The 24654-nt window shown below is 47.3% G+C and overlaps 1 protein-coding gene across 13 annotated transcripts in view; it reads right to left on the bottom strand.

The window, feature by feature from the left end:
* Positions 1 to 24654, bottom strand: part of NEDD4L (NEDD4 like E3 ubiquitin protein ligase) — a 293932-nt gene that overhangs the window by 10254 nt on the left and 259024 nt on the right. For 9 of the 13 annotated variants that reach the window (XM_045850050.1, XM_045850053.1, XM_045850055.1 and 6 more), the window contains 9 exons: positions 23303 to 23380; positions 21830 to 21884; positions 21673 to 21726; positions 16413 to 16471; positions 9583 to 9648; positions 7370 to 7599; positions 5685 to 5806; positions 3103 to 3173; positions 1361 to 1456 (listed from right to left, as the gene is read on the bottom strand). In XM_045850050.1, coding sequence (XP_045706006.1) covers positions 1361 to 1456; positions 3103 to 3173; positions 5685 to 5806; positions 7370 to 7599; positions 9583 to 9648; positions 16413 to 16471; positions 21673 to 21726; positions 21830 to 21884; positions 23303 to 23380 — 831 coding nt within the window. The remainder of the gene's footprint in view (positions 1 to 1360; positions 1457 to 3102; positions 3174 to 5684; positions 5807 to 7369; positions 7600 to 9582; positions 9649 to 16412; positions 16472 to 21672; positions 21727 to 21829; positions 21885 to 23302; positions 23381 to 24654) is intronic. The other 4 variants (XM_045850051.1, XM_045850052.1, XM_045850045.1 and 1 more) reach the window with 1 other exon arrangement.

Genomic DNA, 24654 nt, shown 5'->3' with positions numbered 1-24654 from the left:
TCAATCAGAAAGAAAACAAAATCCGTCCACGCATTCGCTCAGTAGGCACCAGCCATGCGCTGAGCGCTGGAGCCTCCCGAAAGACCCCCAGGGGCTCCCAGGAGACGGGGAGTCAGGGACGGTTAGAGGACAGCCCGACTGGATTGTGGGAGAGAGAACGACAGTGTGCAGGCGTGGGGCGGGAGGGCACAGCCGGTGACACGGCACGGAAGCACCTGTGGGGACGCTGGTTCGGGCCCCCGGTGGCTGTGAAGGTGAGAGGAAGGGGCATCTAAAAGCTAAGGAGAAAGGCGGGCAATGCTGTGTCCTGAGCCACGCCACAAAGGCCTAACCCACAGCGAAGGTTCCAGGAGAGCCGGAGAGGAACTTCTGCTCGAGCAGAAGGGTGGCGTGTTCCTCTTTGCTGTTCAGAACTATCGCCTATGGGGCATGCGGGTGGGGGCATCAGAGAAGGACTGTGGACACAGGAACCAAGGAGACCACAGAGCCTGGGTGCTGACAGGTCATAAAGAGGAGGCCGCGTCAACAGGATGGGTGACCAGCTGGACGCGGAAGCATGGACGTGGTGAGAGGGGGGAAGGCTGAGAGTGGAGGGGACGGTGGTCCTGCAGATCAGACCGGAGTGGGTGTGGGGGTGGGAGGGGGCACTGGCTCTCATTCGGGGACCCGAGGGCTTTCGGGAGAGCGAAGGGCTCAGGAGGTGGGCAGGCCAGCGGGAATCTGGAGACTAGAAGAAGGGCGAGGGCTGGAGAGGAGGCTTTCAGGTTTAAGACAAACATATCCTACAGAACTTGCGGGTGGTGATGAAAATTCCAAGCAGGTGACTTTATCTTTGACCTTGACCTTTCTGACGAACCCAGTGTGGGCACAAAGCATGAAGGAAGGTGGGGAAGCCTGAGCGTGCTGAGCCCAGGAGGCAATTTCATCCTGACAAGAGAACCACTAAGCAGAGAGAAAAACAAAAACAAAACCAAAAACAAACAAACAAACAAAAAACCCCCAAGGCCCTGCCTAGACATGTGGCAGGGCCTATACTCCTGGTCATGTATTTACATCATTAAGTAAACACACTATTTTTTGAACCTAAATTCGAAAACCAAGGCACAAGCATTTATGTTCAGATTTGCTTTAGATTAGCAGCAGGTGCCAGTTCACACCTTAGGATTTCTGTAACTTTGCTGGAATCAGGGCTCTGTTTCCTGGAATAAGAATATAAGGTGCTGATACAATGAGATGTTTATTAACACCGACAGCTCCTGGTGGTGGTTTTGAATTGTCCAGGAAACGCGTGTCACGACCTGTGCAAAAGCAGAGACATCCTGAAAGCTAGAGAGCCGCTCCCAGGGACGCGCGGACCCACCTGTCCGAAGTTTTCCTCGTCAATGCAGAACATGAGGTCCAGTTCAGTGGGATCGTTTTCCAGGATCCACTTCAAGGAGTTGTAATATTCACTATCCTACAGAAATGACGCGGGAATTAAAAGGAAGCTTTCTCTTCTCAAAATACAAACTTGTTTTGACACTTGTTTGACTTTAAATAGTTAAGTCCTCCTACTGTAATTCCATTCTCATCAGTCAACAATTGCATTAGGCACTAACACAATGTTTTCTACTCCTCCCCAAACCTACTGTGCTTGTTTCGTTTAAAACAGAAGCCAAACACGTTTTAGCGGCAACAGGGGTTTGCAGTTGAATTCCGTCCTCTGTAAAGTGTAGGGAACTCGACCTGCACCGGATGGCCCTCAGCAAATCTCACCGTCGCACATGTGGAAGATGAATGTAGCTCCTATCTTTTAAGAGTGAGACTATCAAAGGGCAATAGGGAGAATGGCTTTAAGTTCCGCCTCTTCCTGGGCTTTACCGTCCTCTAAGTCAGTGTAAGCACACAGGGAGGACCAGGACACAAGTGTAAGGGCCTGGCCCGCCCACTCGCAGGGACCCCGGTGCTGGGGCAGGAGGCTCTGAGAAGGACAAACAGAATGTCTGCGCCCTCTGTCAACCTGCGACGTGGAATTAATTCAGACTTTATGAGACACGTCTGTGGTCCTTGCTGCCTCGTTGTACCGTCATCAAAGCATAACGTGCAAGGCAAAGGTGAGAGCTGGGAAGAAATTTGACCCTGGTTCTGTGGCTGAGTGCCCCAGCCCCCCCATGGAGAAGCCAGTGAGGGGGCTCAAGGTCACTGCCAGCATCCTCCTCTCCTTCCTCACACACGGATGCTGCGCAGAAACGGCTCCCAGGGATGGTCAGCAATGAGAACACGGGCGCACAGGCCCCACCACAGGAGGGACACAGTCCACATCACGGCAAGGCCAGGGGCTTCCTGACTCGAGGGACAGGACGTGACGCGAGGACGGAGCTACACGTACGCCCACGGACAACAATGCTTCTCCATGGCCCTGCGTGAGTGTGCTGAGGCTTGCGCAAACTCCCCCACACCTGGAGGCAGGCCGTGGGGGCGCAGGTAGATGAAAAGAAAAACAGAAGCAAAAAGTAGCTTGCGAAATGCATATCAATTTCTATTTGTTCAAAAAGTCCTTTCAGCTGTAAAACGGTCGGCCTCTGTAAAAGGAATCAAACGCAGCATGGAAACCCAAGTCCCCTGACACAGGAATTTCAATTTCTAACTTGTTTACTACCCTCCACGTGCAGTGGTCACTCTCCCTTCCACGTATACACCCTCCCCTTTATCTACCGTTTTGTTCTGCACCCTGGCCGTTTTCTGAGCTCAGAGAACAGACAAATAGCTGAGGAATCTCTAAATGTTCAGTCTTAGCAGTTTTCGATGGAAAACAAGGGCTGCCGTGAGGTCTCCAGGGGACCCTGGGACTTAATTTGGTCACACCAGCCCCGGGGAAGGAGAGGCCACTGAGAAGTGGGCGTATGCAACCCGCGGACCCTGCTTCTAGTTAGTGTGAACTGTGGCTTGCTTATTGGGAAAACGAGGGAGATCAAGGAAATTCTTAAATGGTAAAATGTTCCCTAATATTTACACTCATGGTGACACCCATAAAAATGACTGTGACTGCAATGAGGTTGCAGTGGCTACTCCGCAAGGCGCGAGAGGCCCAGGTGCCCGGCCGCAGGGTCTGATTTTACTCACCACAGATTCCATGTCGTTCAGGGTTATCTGCTTTCCCAACATCATCTTGTAAAACGGTCTAATGAAGAATCCTAAAATATGATGAAAACTGGATTAGTTTCATATTGTTGATGCCACTGTGCCTCAGAAATGAAATACAAGATGAACATGCCTTCACTTTGAATGAGACCAGGACAGAACAAGCAAAGACTTTCAGCAGTAGTTTGTGACCAAGCAGATGAGGGCCTGCCTTTTTTCTTGGGGGGGGGGGGTGTGGAGAGGAGGCAGTTAGTAGGGAGGGCAGTCACTCTAACAGAGGAGGTAGGGCGGTCAAAGAGGCTCCTGGGGGGTGACAAAGAGGCCTGAAGGCCCACAAGGATTCTGCAGTGCAAAAAGGGCACATGATCAGGGGAGAGGGAGCACTCCAGGCGGAGGGACAAGAGTGGGACCCGTCGGTGGTTTGGGGGGTGGCAGCACAGGGACTCCTGGGGAGGACGAGCCCGAGGGCATCGGGGAGTGTGGGCTTGCATGGGGTGCGGGCGAGTCTGGGCTGCCGCCTCGGCGAGGGCAACGGGAGTCACTGAAGGCCAGGCGGAAACTCCGCCTGCATTTCAGCGTTGTGCTAGGGCAGGAATGGCGAGAAAAAGCAGACGGGGACAGGACATGAGGGAGAACACTTAGAAGGCTGTGCCATCTTCCAGGGGAGGGCTGAGGATGGCCTGCCCACCACACGGGGCCCCCCAATCCACCAAGCCAGCACCATGCGCCTCCTCATTGGGGGCGCTGGAACCTCAGCCCCACCCCCACTTAAGCAGTCACCAGTCCTCTGCAGCAGATTCCTATCTGCACTGGCTCGGGTGGTCCCGGGGCTGCAGACCCAAGTGTCTGGTGAGGTAGAGGATGAAATCGACACAAGGATGTGTGGTTGCGTGTTTGAGAAACAGGACGCTGCTGACCACACATGCCTGTGGGCGTTCCGGCTCTCAGTTCTGCTGCAACTCCCAGCACACACTGGTATCCCCTTCTGCAGCTGTCTCCTGGGCTCCCCTGTCTGTTCCTGCTTTTCTCCACGACTCCCTCCAGGAGCCTTGACTCAGCCGGCCCTTGCCCTTCTGCAACAGTCCCAGCTTCTAAATGCTCAAAGCCCATCCTGCTGGCAAGGTGTGCCTAGTCCTGAGAGTGTTCCCGACCCTCCGGCCAAATCAGTCTCCTCAGGGGACTCCTGAGCTCCCTCCTGCTGGACCCCATCCCTGGGAGTCCTCTGGGGTTTGTTTTCCCACTAGGTTACAAGTTCATACAGGTCAGGAGCACACCTGACGCTCCTCTGTATTTCCCTGCAGCTGCTAAGCATGTCTTCTCGCTCGGCAGAAGGTACATGGACTGACTTTCTAAGAGAAGGCTGAAGTGAACTGGAGTAGCTGAAATCATCTATGGCGTGACTTCAACACAGCAAGTGAAACTATATTCACACGACATAGATATGTAGAAAGAGTGAATGTAGTTTCTTTCTAATTAAAAAAGTGCTTCTTTCCCCAACTAAAAGTAAAACATTGAAACAGAGGATCCAAATCAGTTAGCGAGGCCCTGGCTGGCATAGCTCAGTGGATTGAGCATGGGCTGCGAACCAAAGTATCGCAGGTTCGATTCCCAGCCAGGGAACATGCCAGGGTTGCAGGCCATGACCCCCAGCAACCGCACATTGACATTTCTCTCTCTTTCTCCCTCCCGTCCCTCTCTAAAAAAAAAAAAAAAAATCTTTTTAAAAAATCAGTTAGCAAGTGAGTACCGGCAAAAACACACTGAAGGAAAAAGTCGAGAGGGGGCACCAATTATGTGCTGGACTGGCTAAGGTTCCCAGACGCGGTCTCTCTCTACAGGGACCACAAGGTCCACCTCAGGTCTTACTGTCTTCCGTCCTCAACCATCTCACCCCCACGTCCTTCCAAATCATTTCCAACTCTCCTTCCTCGGTGATGACTTCTGTAGTGCTCCCCCAAGGGCCGCACTTTGGAAGGGACCAAATCCACAAGAGTCCCCACCCTGAAGCGCTTCCATGGCCCACATGGGAAGCTCTCGTTCTACACGAGAACGAGGTCAGCCTGTGCCAGCTGTGCAGCGGTGACCCCGGGGTCAAGGCCAAAGCTAAGCTATAACATTGCTTTGAAATTATTTACAGTCTCTTCACACTCAAATAAAAATAATCAGTTGGGGACACGTGAAACAATGGCAGGATGTTGGATGAATCAGATCGTTCCGACTAACTTTTCAATTAGCTTTTCCATCTGTCACAGAATCTAGCTCTTGCTAAAAAAAAAGTTATTCTGAAAAGCAGAAAATACAGAATCACAGAATGTTCTGTGCTTCATACTAGTTTCTCTTGTAGGAAAATTTTAAACTGTGTGTAGACACTGTGTTTTCAGTGCTCCAACTGACAGCTGGGCAAAGCACCTCCATTATGGGCAAAACAACAACAATTCACCGAATTACACAGAACCAGTGATGCGTTGGCTGGACATCTGTGATGTGGAACGCCAGACACCTAACCAGGAACCACAAACGGCCGTGTCCTGTCTGTGTGGCTTAGAGGCTTTTTAATAACTTACCATCTAAAAGTTTCCCGTGAAACACCGCCAGACCAGCAACTCTTCCAATAAAAGTGAAGTAGGACAGATGGTCTTCGTTACAGAGGCCCGAATTGGGGTTGATCTGAAGGGTGTAGTTGTCCCTGGGGACGGAAGAGAGAGAAAAAGCCCTGTCGCATTTTTTCAAGAAGAAATGCAAGGATTCGCATTTTCCTCTGCCACCTGTCAGTAGCTTTCATGATGCTAATTGCTCCCTCCCAGACTCTCTGCTCCTGATGGGGAAAGATGTCAGCTCGAGAATGTGACTTTTCAATGTGACCGTTTAGTTAGCCTCTCTCTGTCACCAGCGGCTGAGGTCCTACAGAGCTGGTGCATGTGCCCTTGGTGAGTTTAACCGTGCGTTGCTATTTGACTGGTTTTGATCTACAAAAATGCGGGTTTCATTCGCTTCCCAGTACCTTGGGAAGATGCAAACCACCACATAACAAAGGGACTGTGACAAACGGAATGACTTGAGGACTTCCGGTTCTCTGAAGCAGCAGCTTCATTCCTATGAGAGGCTTTTGGTTTGGAGATTAAGACTCTTCTTATGGGCCCCTCGTTGGGCCCGACACGGCGGCCGTGCCCTGAGAGGCCCAAGGGCCCTGCTGCCAGCACACGGTTGCCTTAACGACGCAGACCACAAACACGTGTCCACGTCGCTCTTTGGTCTCAGCGTCTGAGGATCAGTGGTTTCCGAGCTGGGCTCCATAGCCAGGTTCGGGTTCTTTCAGGGGACCCTGGGAGTGCAGGTGACAGGTGAGGATCCTGATCCCCCTCCTCCGCCACTGCCTGCCTCTTTAATGGCTCTGATCAATTTTACGCAGCAAGCTTTCTCCTGGGGTGACATAAAGCAGCAACAACAACAGCAAACAAGGAGATTCTGGGCTGGGGCACCCAGGCAGGATCCCGAGGCCGCCTTCCCGCAGAGCCACCAGGAGACTGGCACCGGGTGGGAGATGCGGGAGACCCCGTGTCCCCCGGGAGCAGAGGCTGCCTCCCAGCAAGGTCAGCGACTCTGCCACGGGGTATGCGGGTCCACGGCCCGGAGCAGGACTGGCTGGCCTTGTAAGCAGCCGATGCTGGATTCCTGAGAAAGCGCTTTTGTCTGTCTTCGTTCCCTTGCCTGGCAACGATGCGATCCTAATGCCCGGGGGTGGGGGGTGGGGGGTGGTGCGGATCTGGTTCTTCCCTGACAGCACCAGCGCACGGTCCTTTGGGTCCTGCGGAATGGGTCCTCCTCAAAGTCGTCACGATTTGCCTTTAACTAGAGTAACTTCAGAGACTAGTTCTGTCCAGGAGAAGAGGATGACTTTCTGAATGCTGACACTGACGAATTCTCCTGAATGAACATACCCCTGCCAGTGACAACTGCCTCTCGTTCCTCACCATGCGTACCCAGCCCATGGTCAGTTTCAATGACAAGAACCCCACAGACAAGAAAAAAACCCCTCATTTTTAGGTGTTCAGTGCACACTGTCTAACCAGGTACAGGCAGAACCTGTTCTAGGCTCCTGAGGGGTGGGTGTGCTGGGGGTGGGGGTGGGGACTGAAGTCACAGCGTTTGTTTCAACAGAGTGAACCACCGACTCCGCCATTCAGTTGGAACCGTTAAGAATAAAATGGCTTCAGTGGGGACACGTTCCAAATTCCCTCCGCATACTCACGTGGCAGAGTACTCGAAGAGACCATAGTAGGGGTTGAACATCTCTTTGGACAGTAAGAAAAACCATTCTCTGGCCACGCCCCCGTAGTCCAGGCCTTTCTCCGATTCGAACTCAATCCACAGTCGAGCTTTGAGGACGTCTGGCCTCTTCACGGACATGATTCTCCGATAGGACTCTTCAAAAATGTTGTTTCTGTGCAGTTTCATTTCAAACCTATTTGGAATATCAGCCTACACCAAAGGCAAAAAAAAAAAAAAAAAAAAAGCACACGATCACACAGTAAATATACGCCTCACTTCAAAGAACAGAAAGGACGGCAGTCTTCAAACGCACGAGCAGTGGCACACGGTGCCAGCGGAGCCTCCCTCCTGTGCGGGCTCCTCCTCGCACTCGCGGGAAGGCTCACCGTGGGGCCGGCACCCCCACGGCAGCCACCAGGGGCGGTCAGGCCGAGCCGGCGACATGCGCTGCAGAAGGAACTCTGCTGAGCAGAGCGCAGTCACCCTGTCCCCCTTTTATAAGTAATCACGGGGCGCTCGGTCCACCTACTGGCAACTGAAACACAAGTCAACTCTGTGCACTGTTTCTGGGAAAGAACGTGACTTCCGTGCGGGTCCTCCAACCCTCGGCAATCCTCACCTGGCCAAGAGGGGCAACTCCTCAACTCTACGGGGGTCCCAGCGGGCCCACAAGGCCTGTAGGCTGATTCTGTTCCCATGGGGAATGGGACCCTGATGACCATGCCAAATCGTGGGAAAAAGCATCCCAAAGGCCACGGGGAATAAACATGAAAACCGAGAAGCCCTTGACAAACCGCAACTGCTTCCTGGAAAAATGCGGGCTGGGGCAGCTCTGCCATGAAAATGGGTCTGCGGGGTCGGCGAGGGCCAGCGCCGCACAGAACACGGGCCAGGGCGAAGCCCACTGGGGTCTCCTATTCCCGGGGTTAGCGCAGGCGACTCACGAAGCAGCTCTGTGGGGGCTTTATGTGTTCAGATCTGAGTCGTTCCAAACGCGGTGCCCCGAGAGCTACCTGAGTCAGGACGGTGGAAGACAGAACAGAACCCCGCCAGGGGGGGTGCTCCCAAGAAGGGGCTGCCTCCCATGTGTCTGTGCAGCGGCGGCGCCCCGTCCACGGCGGAGCCCAGCGGGGGAGGCCCCCACAGAGGGAGCAGAGCTGGACAGAGAGCACTGGGGCACAGGCACACTGGGGACACTGGGGAGACCGGGGCAGCAGGGGACAACACTCTCTTTCCCCCAGTGGGAAAGCACCCACAAGGCAAAACACCCTTGAGCCAAAAACACACAGCGAATCTGCAAACTGAGGAGAAACCCGGTAACGTGGGGGTTTCTGTGTCAGAGACGTGAAGTCACAGAGCAGAACAGAGGGCATAACGTAAATCCGGGCGAGTCAGTACAGAATATTGTAATTTTAAACAATTAGAGGCTTCAGATTTGTGGAAATCTTGTAGGTTTTCCCAGTGAGAATTTGAATCTGAAAATTACACTTGGTCCTAATATGCCGAATACAGGGTCCAGCAGAAGTAACTCCTGCTTGTGTGGTTGGTAGGGTAATAATATGAGTGTAATATGTGAATACATAACATATAAATATATAATTTATAAATAATTTATAGTTTTAATTTGAATATTTCACCTAATATGTCATCTGGTAAGCTTGAGTGTGATATTGTTATATTACAGAATTACATGCTTATGATTTTGTAATAAAAGATTTTGTAATAAAAAAGAAGGGCATTATTGGTGCTAGGCCCTGTATTGTGATATTATAAATTATATTGTTATAGATATTATAATTAAATTATACTTCCAAATGTAAATGGAAGGACTAGACCACTTTTCTAACTAGATCTAGGTTTTATTAAATATAACCACAAGTAATTGCACAAGCTTCTCCAAATTTTTTGTCTAGGTCCTGAATTATTTCACTTCCCATAAAATCATTTCTATCTTTTTATGTATTATATAGGAAGTTGCCCTTCAGGTGATTTGACATGTAATACTGATTAATCTTTACTTACCATTTCTGTTAAAAAGAAAATTCAGATTGGAGATCCAGGTGGATCCAAGTTCAGTGAAAAGAGAAAGGTAATATTTTTGTACACAAAGAAAAGGAACAAGTTGTTTTAGCTGAAGTAACGTTGGTAACTGATAGAGGACTGAAATAGCATTTTTGGAAGCATGTTACTCACAGGTTTCTTTAATTTCTTCCTAAAGTAGTCATATTTCTGCTTAAATTCTCTGGAGTAAGGAACCGCCTAGAAGATAAATTTACAAATATAAACAATGTACACAACACACTTAAAATTTCATGTAAACTGAGTCAACAATCAGAGAATTTCATGAATCATACACCTTAAAATTCTCATTCTCCATATTACATTGAAATTTGCATGTCTGCATAGCACACGGAAAAGTTCTAGAAATGATTAATTTAATCACCTCTCAAAACAACTAAGTTGCTATTCAAGAAGTCATTTAGGGCTATGCTACAGGAAATACCCTTTCCAATACGACTTTTGTCTGAATTATGAGTCAATGTGTACTCTTTCTCTCTCTCTCTTTTTTTTTTTTTGCTGTCAGCTATGATACTTTAAACACAACCCCAGAGTGACCTATGCTGTCATTTGGAAAAGACTGATCATGCTTTTAAAAATCTTTGGGAGGAGATACAATGAGCAGAAAGGCAACCGAACTGATGATATTCTCATTGAGGACTGAAAGACCAGGTGCACGACACCATGGAAGAGTCCCCCCATCAGGGGTCAGGCTGGCCCCTTCCTGTTCAGCGGGCAGTCTGGGGTGAGGGTTTCTGGGTCTGAACCTTCATGCCTCACCTCTGAGGCGGGGTGATGGCGCCACAGGAGGGGGCTCAGGGACCGAGCAAACCATCACTCCTCACAAGCGCTGGAATCTCTCAGGCAACGTAAGAACACTTCAATGTAGTCGTTTAAATACGCTTTAGTTGCTATGTTAGAAAGCAGCTCACAATAGCCAGAGCCCTGGCTTCGGTGCACTGAAAAGGCTTATAGGTATACATATATATATATATATATATATATATACATATATATTATGGAGCAGAAAGGACTGGCTTTTGCACAGACATGGATATAACTGCAGGAGCCTCATACTCAGAATGACTCATTGCTTTTTGGCAAACTGTGCATTTGGGCAAGAACAGCTCTGCTGACAGCCTTTTGGGCTAAGTTAAAATACACTGATCCTTAGCAAAGTGTCTCCAGACTCCACACCTCATACCTTCTTCACCTGGCTCACTCCTGAGCCGAAAGAGGAGAAATGAAAGACATAAGCCTCCCTCCCTCCTACTGTTTCCGAGACAACCACACAGATAACTGAGCCAACACAGAAACAACCACTCTCACAGCGAACAGCGGTCATGTCAGCGTTTCACTTTGTAATCCAAGAGCAATAAAGGTATTGTATGTATCTATCTTAGGACAATTTATACTACTTAGAGTCTGTCCGCTGTTTTCAGTCCACTCGTCATTTGCCGTTCCACTGAACCCTGGATGTGCCCACATACCATCTGTATTCTGGACAGTGCTCAGTCTGATGGAATCATGTGTGAGTTCCTGTTCTAGAAAAGGTGGAAGTTTGGTGAGGATCTGGACCCCCATGGGTGTAAGGAAAAGGGCACACTGTTCTGACTTAAGCCAGTAAGGATATTCTCACATTTCTTGCTCTACCCATACCCTATCCCATAACAAACAGATTTTCTATCTAGTTTATGTATTCATTCTTCAGTGGTTCATCTACTGGTTCCTTCAAGAGGTATTTCCTGAGCACCTACTCTGTGCCAGGCATTTCAGGCACGAGGGAAATAATGGCACACTAACCAAAGAGTTCCCTCCCTATTTTCTCCTGGAGCTTGTAAGCTATTGTGAGCCATAGGTAACAGGAAGCGAAGGAATAAGCAGTGGTAAGTGAGGAAAAAGTGATGGCGTTCCCGGGAGGTTATTTTATAGGAGGAGCTAGTTAGGGAAAGGGAGGGTGGGCAGCTCCGAGGGACACCTGAGCAGAAACCGGTGACAGGAGGGGACACGTCATGACAGGGACAGTGAGTGCAAAGCTGTGGGAAGGCAGAGTGTTTGGTTGATGCTCTCAGCTGTGGTTAACCGTGACAGAGGGAGATGGACCTAAAAAAAAAAATGCATTTCCTGGCATTGCACCAGGCCAGCTTTCGAAAAGCTGATTTCTAGAACAGACCCCCTTGCCAGCCAGTTCTGGGACAACCTCTTCACATGGATTTGACTAGATGAAATTTAAGGCACTTTCATTTCCAAAAATCTGATCCCGAGCAATTATTTTTGTCTTTGTTCTCCCCTGAAAATGTTGAAAAAGGCTTAAACCTTCATCCTTGTGAAGTTCAACAGTCTTACAGGAAAACTTGCCCATCGGATACACTGCAGAACGCCGTCCCCAGCGCACGACACCCACTCCCCGGTCTGACTGATAACCCAGCCGGTGCTGACCGCATGTGGGTGAGAATGGGATGCTGGGAGATTTCTGGCCTTTCCTCGGCTGTGACTGATGCATGAATGTTGAAAAATCACGATCCTCCTCCGGTACTTCTCTCTTCCCTTTCGACGTATAGTTCTTGTAACGGAATGAGAGTAGGTTTGGACGTTCCTCTCCTGAGAAGATTCCAGCAACGTAACAGGACCGAGGCGTCCACCAGTGCAGCTTCTGGACAGAACCATGGGTGTAGTGTCTTCTTCTTTTGGCCGAATTATTTATTCTCTCTCGAAAATCTGGCATCCTACTTTCTTACAATTTAATTTGTAAAATCAGTCTAGTTAAAAAATTACATGTCTGTTGCTTAAAGCCCTTTTGCTCTGCCTCACACGTGCTTTTTCTCTGGTGCACAATGAACACCTGACTTAGCACGCAAGGCGGACCTAAGGGTTTTCCTGGTGTTGCCGTCCAGCTGATGCCGGAGCTCTTCGTGGAGAAGGGCTCCAGGCTGGCTTGGGGACCCTGGGGTGGCTACGGGCACACCTGGGGCTCTAGTCCCAATCCTGACATGTGCTGGAAGTGTTGGCAACAAAATTAGCTTTCTGATCTTCCGACCAATCGGGAATATTAACGCCTCCCCTCCCTTCCAGAGGGGACTGCTCAGCATGTCGGAGCAGCTGATCATCAAGTTCTCCGCCAAGTACAAAGTGTGACACAGCATGACAGCACTCATCAGAGCAGCAAGCACGGGGAGCACTTTACAAAAGCTTTTCGTGGTGACGTTTGTCATACGGACAGCATATTGACTTACGGCCACGCTGCGTTGGGCTGACACACAAAGGGTCCCCTCGCCCCTAATGCATATTTTTAAAACTGGGGGGAAAGAGAAACTCTAGGTACCGATAAGCAGAAAGACTCAACATGGAGAAATCAGTGGGTGCTGGACCTAGACACAGGCGTGTGGGCTGGGGTTTTATCCTCGCGGGGGGGACGCGGAACCTGGCCATCGGTCTGTATGACCCAGGGAGCGGGAACAGAGTTCCCTGCTCAAAACTTACATCTGAAAAAGGGACGAGAAAACTCTACCCACTGGCCCAGGAAAGTTGCAAGGAAGCTTACCTTCTGTCCAGGACCATAAATGGAAGAAAAAGAAAAAGAAACAGACCTGTGATAAATTCATACTCCAAGGCTACACCAAAGTGGGTATGAAATCCATGGTTATGCTAAGCGGGGGTGAGTGAACCCAAGCTCAGTGGTTAACAGTAAATACAGGTCAGAACTTATGAAAGCCCCATGTGGAAAAAAATGCAGATGAGCACACACACAAATTATCGACTGAACCAGGCAATAAACTGCAACTGAGGCGAGTCTACAGACATAACAAGGGGAAATATTTTATATCCCTGGGACCAGATCTAATAATCCGAAAAAGGCTGTAACAGAGGCTATTTTAAGAATGATTAAAAAACTGGAAATATAAATAAACAAAAAAAGGGAAAACACAGGACAGAAAAATAGCTAAAAAGACCAAGAAATTGAAAAAAAATGCAAATAAATCTTGAGCAATTAAATAGTCACTGAAATAGTAGATAAAATAAACTGATAAAGATTATATAAAAAGCTTACGAAAAAATTAACTGAAAGAGCTGAGCAAACTATATACGGCAACAAAAGAGAGATGGAAATATGAAAGCTAGGAGATAAGGAAGATAATTGTGAAAGTGAATCAATGACCCAACAGTTACTGATCCAGGTATTTCAAAAGGACAGGAAAAATGCAACATGTGAAGAGATAACTGCTGAGACTTTTTTAGGCTGGAGGAAAGTCAGGGTCCCAGTGTCTCGAAGGATCACAATGAGTCTGAAGCAGAATCAATAAAATTCATCCACGCTTAGGATACAGTACAACTGTAGAACATTAAAGACACAGAGAAAAATTCAAAACCACCAGTGAAAAGAGGGAGTTACCCATCAAAAAAGATAATGAGACGGCCAACAAACTTCTCATCACCAGTTAAGGAGACCAGAAGACGTGAAAAAGAATATCCCCAAAGTACTTAAGAAACAGGACTGTTAACCAAGAATTCTACAATGAGCTAAACGACTCTTTCACACAGAGGTGCAGTGCGTCCTCTCAGACTGGGCAAGGTCACCGTGCAGGCTCCCGCTGACGCCGCTGCTAGCGCGGAGGTTTGCAAACCAGAGCGGCCGACAGAACCCCTGGGAGGGCTGGTGAAAACTCGGATGGCTGGCTCTCAGCCGGTCTGGGGCGGGGCCCCAAGTTTGCATGTGTAACAAGTTTCTGGGTGATAGTGATGCTCTTGGACCTGCAGCCACGCTTGGGGAACTATGAACTAGAGGCTGTTTGTCACTAGGAACAAAGGTTAACCTAGGGAAAAAATGCAAGATCAGTGGTGGGTAAAGACATCTGTTTGTATCTAAGTAAAATTAGGTAAGCACTGACTGTTTAAAAAAAAAAGGTAAAACACTAATGATGATTTGGGAAGTTTAAAGACAAGGTGGTTCTAAAGGTAGTTAGTTTCCACTGAACAACGGGAAACAGGAGTGGGAAGAATGGCATTAATGTTCTCTAAAGGGCTGTATTATCTAGGAGGAGAGGAGAGAGTGATGAATTTTGACATTAAGTCAAGTTACGTTGGTTAACAGTTTTAATGGGAACACTAAGAGAATAGAAATAGAAAACACAACTTCCAAGCAAGCATAAAAAAATGAGAGAAAATAAACAGTACTCTATCAATCTAACAGGAGGCAGAAAAGGAAACGACAAAGCAGGAGGCAGAAAGGATAGCCTAGGCAAACACTAACGAAGGGAAAATGAATGTAATGCTCGATAAAGCCAGGCACCGTGGGAGTCTGACAGCGCTGTCTTGGTGAGATACAACAGCCAGGGAAAACGTAGAGATGGAAATGGATAATTTAAACACCACAGGCTTGATCTAAGGGTATACATGTAAAGAACACTTCTATACCCAAGAAAGACAGGATACACATTCTTTTCAAACACAAAGGAACATTTACAAAAACTGGCCAAGCCTTCAAAGAAGTTTCAAACATCTGATAATCAACAATCTACATTCAATATTCTCTGACCACAATGCAATAAAATTAGAAATCAATAAGAAACAGGCAAAAATTCCCCCATGGTCTTAGAAACTAAAAAGCACATTCTAAATAACTTACAAACCAAGGAGAAAAAAAATCACATGGGAATTAACATATATTTGGAACTGAATGACAACAAAGACCAGATGTCCACACCAAGTTGACAATTACCTGAACATACACCCTCTTACTGAAAGAAATAACAATAATAATAAGAGTAAACAAGCTCTTTAAGGAAACAAAGAAATAGAGAACTCTTGTGGGGGGGCAAATCTCCCTGGATTTATGGTACCAAATGATTTTCAATAGTAATAAGACCACGTGCTCGAGTGAATGCAGATGATCAATACACCATAAAAAAGATCTGGAAAGACTGAGAAATGTCATGTCAAAAGTCTTCTGCCAGTTGAAAACAGCTTTGCTTCTTGAATTTATCTGGTTTTCATGATGGAGAAGAGAAAAATGTGATTCTAGCAACTTATTGTGATTGTGAATAAAAAAAAAAAAAGCCATGGTAGGATGGCAGGTATTTAGTAAGCTGCACAGAGAAAAAGTAGTGGCCTGTGCTACTGGGTACTTCGTAAACCGTCCTGAAGCAGCTGAGCAAATCGAATAGACAGACCCAACAGATAGGTAACTAGAGGGACATCGGGTATCAAGGTGCATTTGCATTATAATGTCATGTAAGTTTTCAGAGGGACTTACCTTTATAATCCAAAACATAATTTGAACACACTCAGATTAAAGCCACGAAATTAGTATTTTAAATACACCCATTGGCCTCTTAGCACTCAACATAATAAATTTAACTTCCTCACGCTCCTCCAGTTTTTAAAAAGAATCCCAAATTTGCAATCTTCTGTGGTCCCAGTACCTTTCCTGTAAATTCCAAATCACCTCCTTGCACTGTTACAACCACCGACAGGAGGCTGCTGAGGAGATCCGCTTCATTCTACAGACTTCTCCCAGGGCATGGACACCAAGTGTCTGTTACTTCTGAATGCCCCGGGGTTCTCACTTTTCCTTACAAACAGGCAGCATTTTAAGAAGGCAGCGCCATACCTAACACAGAACTGGTTCTTTCAAGTGCAGGGCTGGCTTTGCGTCATATAGAAAGGAAGAGAGGGCAATTTGATTGTTACAACTTACAAGCTGCCCTTTCATAATGGAGAAAAGAAAATGTTCAGTTTCGATACCATTATCACACCACTTTCTTTTCCTTTGTGATGAAAGCCACGTGAAAAGGCAAATGCACCTGTACCTCACCCAGAATCTTGTCACTCGGAAGTTCCCATAAGGAGGAGATGGGCGTAATGTTAAACTACTCAATTACACCAAGATGCGCAGTAATATGCAAGAAATGTGTGTTTTGATGCAACCAAAATATGACACTGAACATTCAGAACTTCAGAATACTGACCGGGCCGGTGATAGCTGGGTTCTGCAATCTTGGGTCTTCCCACTGAGTTATTTTGCTATCTGAAAATTAATATTAAAAGAAAATCAGCATATTAGTTCAAATCTGTTTTGTCAAAAATCTTCTAGAAATAATTATTTCTGGGTTTTCCAAAGCTGTCTAGTCCCCCAACCTGGCCCCCAAAGATAGTAACTTAGTATTTCAGGGTTAGAAGAGAACAATTCTCTCTATGGCAAACCTCCTACAGACTGTTTAGTTACACACTCGATCAAAAATGCACACCTAAAGTACAACCATCTATTTACACTGCTTTTAGCAAGCAATCTGCTGAAATTTTGATTATAAACCCCCGTTCTTTCAAGGATTTATAACTTGATCTTGTTCATTTAATTAAAAAAAGGCACAAAAGCTAATCTTACTCTACCCAAAATTAACGAACACACATGATATTTTTCTCATTTCAAATATTTTTGCCTGTGCCTATGATCTTGAGAAACGGCTCTCAATGAAGAAGTCCGCAATGAAGAAATGAATAATCCACCACATGTGTCACTGGCGGGGCACACAACGGTCAAAGCAGCTGGTCAGCAAGGCAGTCCACAAGATGAGGACTGGAGCGTGCAGGGGAGGAGCCCAGAGGAAGTTGGCCGAGCTGGTGTGAAGTGGTTTTCTTTCTCCCCAAAGAGTCAACACGAGCAAGATCGTTCAATGCCGCCTACACAGCTACCCAGCAGCTACCCTCGATCACGTGGGATCTCTGACTGCGCATAATTAAAGAGGATCACTCGGTGTGTGTGTGTGTGGTGTGTGTGTGTGTGTGTGTGTGTGTGTGTGTGTGTGTGGTGGGGGCAGGGGTGAACTCGCATGAAAGATGATGGGGAGACTGGCTGGGGAGAATGAGTCCTCTCTGGAGTTTTGGGAAATCTATGTGGGCTTAAAAGCATGGGAAATTATTTGTTTGAGATCGATTCTAATTATTTCCTGTAAATTCTGTTAGTGAACTGGTAAGAATAACTCGTAAGTTTGGTTTAATGGCCACACCATTTTCAGAGTCTGGTATTGTATTTATGTTAATGAAGCAGAGGTACAGTTTTAAAGTTACAAAAGCACATAATGATTCTAGATTTGCATGTGCTGGAAGAGGATTTACACGACGTGTTTCCACCATTCTGAAGCACCTTACTGGAAGCAAAAGAGATTTTGGGTCCCTCACACTTTGAAAACAGAAGACTTGGGAAAGTGCAGGTTGCTACTGTCATGGAGAACACTAGAAAAGAAAATGAAATAATGGAAAAGAGAGCTGAGTAGAAACTGCCTTGGACTATAACCGCAAGGCCTGGGTACTGTCGTCAAAGCTGAAAATGAACGAACAAGTACCATACCCAAATCTTCAGTACATCTGTACTGGGACTTCCTATAGGTGTCTTCAACCCAACTCTGCCAAAACTGAACCCATAACCCTCGCCCACACTGTTCGTGTCATCCTGTATTCCCGGGTTAACAGTGTCACAGCCCATTCACTGCTCAAATCTGGAACCTGGACACACCCTTCTTCCCTCCCTCACCATCCACCTTGGCTGGTCACCAACGCACTCCTACCTCGCTCTCCCAAGGCGTCTTTAGGAGCGCTCATCTTCTCCCTGGACCCTTCTCTGGACTTCCCTGGCTTCAGCCTTCTCCCTGCTCAGGACTTCCATGATAGCTGTGCCGAAAGGACCTTTCTAAAGAACAAACCGACTGTCCCTTCCTCTGGAAAATCCCTCAGGGGCTCCTTCCTGCCTGCAGAAGGGCTCGAGTCCCCACACCTGGCAGACCCCCTTTGACTTGACCTGCGCACCATGCCTGCCTCGTCTACGCACGGGCCACGGGCAACCCTGCCGCATTTCTCTGAACGCGGGCACCACCTGCACCTGCACCTGCACGTGTCTTCTCTCCCAGGGGAGGGGAGTTCCTTTTCACTGCGGGTGCCTGACCAGTCTGACTCATCATTTGGGATCCATCTGAAGGGTAACCCGTTCAATGTGCAAGGTCCTCCTGCAGCCCCCTACCCTGGCCTGGCCCGCCGGTGGTGCCCAGCCACTTCACGAGCAGGTGCACCCTGCCTCTTCCGCTTCCACATCAACAAGGGGTTCTTTGCTCTAACACAACACTTACAGCACCCCTGGTTTTCCCTGCTGGAACGCAAGCCCCTCGAGGACGGGGCTGTGTCACTCCCCCCTGCAGCCCCCTCCTCTCCAGCATGGACCACATTTCCTAGCATGCAACAGGAGCCTACTATGTCATTTTTTAATGACCAGATGAAGCTGATGGTGAAAACAAAGTTCCTTTGAAATTGTCTGAGCTTCCAGAACCATACAAGTTTCTGCGTGGTTATAATAACGGTTACTTTTGCAGTTAAGTACTGTCAGTATATGAATGTATAGTGACTAGTTATCCATTTTTTCCCCTAGAGTCTTGTAATCTAAATTTGTGTTGTGTCTTCGAGGCATTTTTCGAACAGAGGGACAAGAATGAAGTAAGAGAATGAGAAAATCAGTCAATTTAGCTACTGTTAACTGGTTTGGTAAGGCTGTGGGCAGAATCGACTAAAACAGGATTTACAGCATCAGCGGGACCTAATTTTCTCTCCTAGCTTCGTGGACCAGACACCTGCGGCCAACTCCTCAGCTGCGGGGCATACCTGGTCTTCAAGAAGAAGGACACAGTTCCTCTGAGAGGGAGAGATTCAGGTCAAGATCTCCCTTAACCCTCTGCACCAGGCTTGAGACATATAAGCTATTTGATAAATGTCAACCAAATGAGTCAAGGCACCTAAAGAGATTAGTACTGCGCATTCTCTCTTCTGAAATTAAATCTTTCAGACGGTTGAAATGATTAACCTTGAAAATGTCTAACTTCTCAAGGATTTGCAAAGCGGAGAATAAATAACCTATTTCAAAGAGAAGCGCGCTGCTGTCTTTGTCACTCCGCGTGCAGTCACCTGTGCCAGCGATGCTGGGAGACAGGATGACCCTGAATAACTCTCAAGACGACTGCCTTCACAGTACAACGGCATATGAAGGATGACCTGGTTTCTGTTCTCTGACAGCAAAATGAGATGCTGAATTTTGCTAGAAGTCAGATGCGGGAAAACTGTTTGGAAAAGGAGGTTCATTCGGAAGGTGGAGAAATTCCTAAATGTCACCACCAGGCAATCCATTCTGGAGTGTCCCCAAGAGTCTGAAAAACCCTCTTTGAAAAAGAGGTATTCTGCACTTTTCATAAACTGGATTTCGGGGGAAAGGCATACAAGTTGAACTCTCTTTCACCGACAGGCACCCCTTTATCACCCTCCATGGAGTAAACCTTGATAAATGAGGAGAAATGGCAGAAATGTTGTGTTAACAGCTAGTGGCTAATGAGGTTCTCATAACCAGATCTTTCTCTTACATCGTTTCTGGCCCAAGTTATATTATGTTCGGTTAAGAGAACCTTTTAGTAAGGGTAAGTAAAGGCGAACCTTAATCTCTGGAAAGAGGAGCCTCCACGTGCTCTCTGTTCCAGCAGGAGAAATGAGGAATGCCGTGCTTGGACGGTCTGGCGGACTGGCAATCCTTAATTAGGATTAAGGAACAGCCCAGGCCTTGAGCACGGAACTGCCCTCTCTGCCTCGCAGGCTGCAGGCACTGCTGCTTCTCAAGGCGAATTCCTTCCCCTTCCTGACCAAGGATTTCAACTTCCTAACAACGTCACCACGGACCTTCCAGGAACCCACTTCAAGTCACTGTTTTCCAAAACATCTACTACATATTATCTTAGTTCTATGCACGCCACTGGAAACACAGCCTATGATTTTATTCTTTCGAACATACACTAGGACGGCTGTTTGCAATAGTGTTGCTTTTGTCTTTGGGTCCTCGCAGTACCCTAGGGACATTTCCAAGGTTTTTTTTCAGGTTGATCCAAAGATCACCAGCCAGGACATGGCCACAGTGTTGTGTGAAATGCTCTGTGTGTAGCAGGTCAAGGTCGCATTACTGGGTAAGACCTTGTTTTAGTAAAATCATTATTCTTTGTACCTATCTTTGAAAACTAAAATTGTAAGGTACACAAAAAAACCCTAAAAAAAACCAAACCAAACCAAACCAAACACCTGTTTTTTGTTTTTAATTGGCAAAAGGAATATGAACCCCCTGTTCCTTCAGCAAATTATGGTAAGAAAGTGATAAATCGCATATTAAGGAAACACACCTATTTTAAAGCATGGATGGCGGCAATTTTATGCTCACTGTAAAATTCTGGAAAGCAGGTAATCGGTATTTTTACTGGTCAAACACAAAACGAGGCCTCTATACCTTGACGTAATCTAATTTAAACCAAAAGGTGGCCCGTACTCCTAAATACACTGAGGACTTCTACTTTTGGTTCAATTCTGAATTGTTGGGCTTCTTGCTTAATGCAATTCATCTTAGCCCCTCACCCCCACCCCGTGCCAGAAAATGAAGGTCTGTCTACAATGCACTTGACTGCTTAGAGACACCGGGAAGAGGCACTCAGCCTGAGAGAGTGACAGGCCCCACCCTCGCGGCCAGACTTCCCTGCAATCGGCTCATCACTGTGCTCAGTGGATCCACGTGATGAGTTGGGACGACGTGGGGCTGGGGAGACCCGGTCCCGGATGACAACAGACAGCAGGAGACTACCGACCTGCACGTGTGATTCGAACTTTAAATCTATTCAGAAACTTTTTAAGATACATTTTCAGAGGTTGTAAGGTATATACAGATATGGAGAATGTGTCACTTCCAGAAAGACAATAAACCGCTGGCTAAAAGCAAACCTTTAGTAGTTTAACTTTTAGTTGAAATGAGAAACCACACATTTTTTTCATAGGTGCTGGAGCAAATGTCTACGGCAAATACACTACAGTTTCGAGAAAAGGACTGCGTATAGATTAGTGTGCTGGGTGCAAGGAAACATGCTATGAATAGAAAATAAGTCAGAACGGGCACCTCGCCCTGACACCCGCGGAGGCAGCGTCTCGAACACCCGTATGCTGCGTCAAGCATTGCGCACGCACAGATTTTGGGCTCCGTCGTCACTTCTAATCTTATTTTCTATTACCAGAGTGTATTTATTAAAAGCGCAAGGGTCAAGGGGGTCATCAACCAAAAAAAAAAAAAAGAGTTCTTAAATTTTTAAAAAAGTTAATAGGTCACAAGGTCAGATTGGGTGAAAGCTGGACGGGCCATTTGACAGCAAACTTGGGGGGAGAGCACAGTACCGTGCGAAGGCCCTGATTCCCTGGGACCACTCTGTCCACACAACACCTGGCTGCCTAGACGAAGAGCAAACAACAAAGCTTTCACTCTCACGTTTGGAACAGCCCCAGCCCTCCCTCTACCTGCAATCCCCGTGTGTCCACACCGGCGCCTACTTACTGTGGTCAATGTAAAACGTGCGGCCATCCACGTGAATTCTTTCTTCCCAGCCAGGCTGGTGTCAGGGAAAAAGAGAGAGAATACAAACAATGAGTGAGCCGAGCCAAAACCAAAGGCAAAATCATGATACTCTAGGACTCTCGCTTCCTCCTTCCCCCTTGGGTACACTTGGACGTGAGGAATGAACTGCAAGCACGTCAAGGTGGCCCTTGCCAACACCTGGGAACACACTTGAATCACTCGTTCCACGATCTCGGGTGCATTCACCGCACGAAGAGGAAACAGGGGTAGCTATTTCAAAGGCTTCACAGGGCACCTTCAGCATACCGTGGAACAGTTGTGTTGGGGGTTGAATACCTCATTGAATTATATATTTACTGAGTACCAAAGGGAGGGCGAGAGAAACAGGAAAATGTTGGAGACAGCTGCTTTATTCACGCCATCGCTGGTGGAGGAATCTAACCTGTGCACTCCTCTGTTGGCTCCCTGTTCAAACTCGGGACCCAGAGAGACTTGGGTGATTTTTTTCAAGAGAGGGCCGATATGCCCTCATCATCCGAACTGGGCCTACCTGCTGTCTGCAACTCAGGAACCTGCCAGGCTCGCTCCCTTTCGAAACTTACTCTCCAGACACGTTCTGGGCTCTTTTCTTCTACGCCCAGGAACCAAGGAGATTTGGAGAGCGAGGGATGTTTGTATAACCTAATGAATAAAGATCGAATCCTAACCCTCCTAGCCTCAAATTTCACCATAATACACCACACACCAGGCAATGGAAAAGGTTCTTATGCTTGGGAAAAAACCACCAAAAAATTCCCAGTGCCTTTCCACTTGAAAATAGTCTTATGGTTCCACCCCTCCCCTCACCCAACCCCCATAATGCTTTTCTTTTAACGGGGGCAGGTCGAGGAGGGTGTGTGGTGAAAATTTCATTCAAAATCTGATTTAAAATAAATAGATCAATCCCATTCAGGCTCCCAAGGAGAACAAATTGATTAAAAAATTAAATGTACAAGCTGTCATCAACCAGGAAGGAAACCTTACAATATCTACAGGCTAAATGACTTACATAAACCTTCTGTGGTTACCTATGCCTTCTCCCACCGTTTTTAATATTTTTGTTCCTATTGACTAAATCAGCATTATGGGGGGAACTTAGTGGTTGCCACGTCACAAAACAAACGTGTGCCGCTTACATGGTCACCCGTAAAGAATGCCTCTCACATCCTAGTTACACGGTCTACCTACTACCAGCAGCTGGCAATTCAGGCAGTACATATTTCATACGTACTGGCTGTTGGACGAACTGTATGTATTAGAATTCAGTCATACACCCAAGTCTATGAAGAAATTATAGACCAATGGGGCCCCAGAAGTCTGGAGAAATTGTCACAGGGCCTCTCCATCAACCCTGGGCAGAGGAATGAATAAACATTCTCGGACACAGTGTCCAGGTGTCTCCAGTGTACTCACAGGAAGAGGGCCAAGGTCATTGGGGTTTAAAGGTGCCTTTGACCGCATGTGTACTGGAAATTTCAGGCGTGGGTCTTCCTGCAAGAAAAATGTAAAAGGCAGAAGGTGTTAGGAGTGACAGACTGTGTGCTATTACTGACTTCTCCCCTTCAGGAGCTGCATGCTCGAAGGCAATCAGGGCGCATGTGCATGGAGCCACGCTCCCCCGTGCACAGGGGGACGGGAGGGTCCCATCTTTGAACAGGAGGCCTGGCTGACCATCTCTCAAAAAAGAGTCCACTCTTCCTCCTTGTCCTTGGTGAAAGAAGGAGAGTAAGACTATTTAAATAATAGGTTAATCGTTTTCCCGAGATGCTGAAGGTGAAGAGGGTTCCAGCAGTAATGTTACTATGGAAACTGGAATAAAGGGAGCCTGCCAAGAGGAGGCCCTACTCCATGGAACAGGGAGTGAAGCCCTAGTGTGTCAACCTCCTGCTGGATCCGGAGCTCTGGGGCGGGGTAGCTGGCCTAACAGTTAGGAAGAGCCTCTCCATCAGTGCTGAGTTCCCTGCTCCTCCCTCCCACTCTTTCCTGAACGGAAGCAGAGAATCTGCATCTGGCCTGACTGGCAAGCCACGTGCCATCCGGGAGGGAGTTTGCTTCTTCACGCAGTCTCATCCCCTACTCTACAGCCTTACTGAGATTCTCGAGCTCTGCACATCAGATTCTCACGTATGTTTTAATACTTAAAAGTTGGCCAAAGATTTTTCTGAAGGGATGTGCTTCTGAAGATACCACAGAGAGCCAACGAAAGAGAAATACGTGGTCTGACATCTGTGGTCACGCTTTCTCATCGACAAAGTACAGTCAGACCTAATGATCTTGCAACCTTGCCCTTAGGGGTTGGGCACGTGATCTCCGTTCCTCGAGACGAGGAAACAGAGGTTCAGGAAGAAGGAGCACTCGCCCAGAGCTTCTGACTCACAGTCTGGGAACTGCCTCTCACTGATATGGACCTGGCGAAAACGCAAGGTAACTTAAGAGAATGCATAGTTTAAACTCAAAAGGTTAGAAAACAAGTGATAAAACTCAGAATAATAAAATGTCCCTCAAATAAGCCTAAAATAAAACAATCCTTATAACCCTTTATTTCAGTTACAGCCCTTATTACTGTCAAATGAGTAAAAGATTTTCTGCCTTGGCGTTTTCCCAAGTCAACCAGAAAATGAAATAATTAGTACAGACCTTGAAAAATACTAAAATGTACTCTGTGACTACTAATGGGAAAGGGGTTTCCTTTGGGGCTAAGAACATGTTCTAAGATTGATTATGGTGACGGCTGCTCATTTTCGTTCACCGTTTATCAAAAACCA

The sequence above is a fragment of the Phyllostomus hastatus genome, unplaced genomic scaffold (assembly GCF_019186645.2).
Source record: "Phyllostomus hastatus isolate PE091 unplaced genomic scaffold, TTU_PhHast_1.1 phas_contig_80, whole genome shotgun sequence".
In the NCBI taxonomy this organism is placed as follows: domain Eukaryota; kingdom Metazoa; phylum Chordata; class Mammalia; order Chiroptera; family Phyllostomidae; genus Phyllostomus; species Phyllostomus hastatus.
The sequence above is the reverse complement of the archived record's forward strand: the minus strand, read 5'-3'. Positions and strand labels throughout refer to the sequence as shown.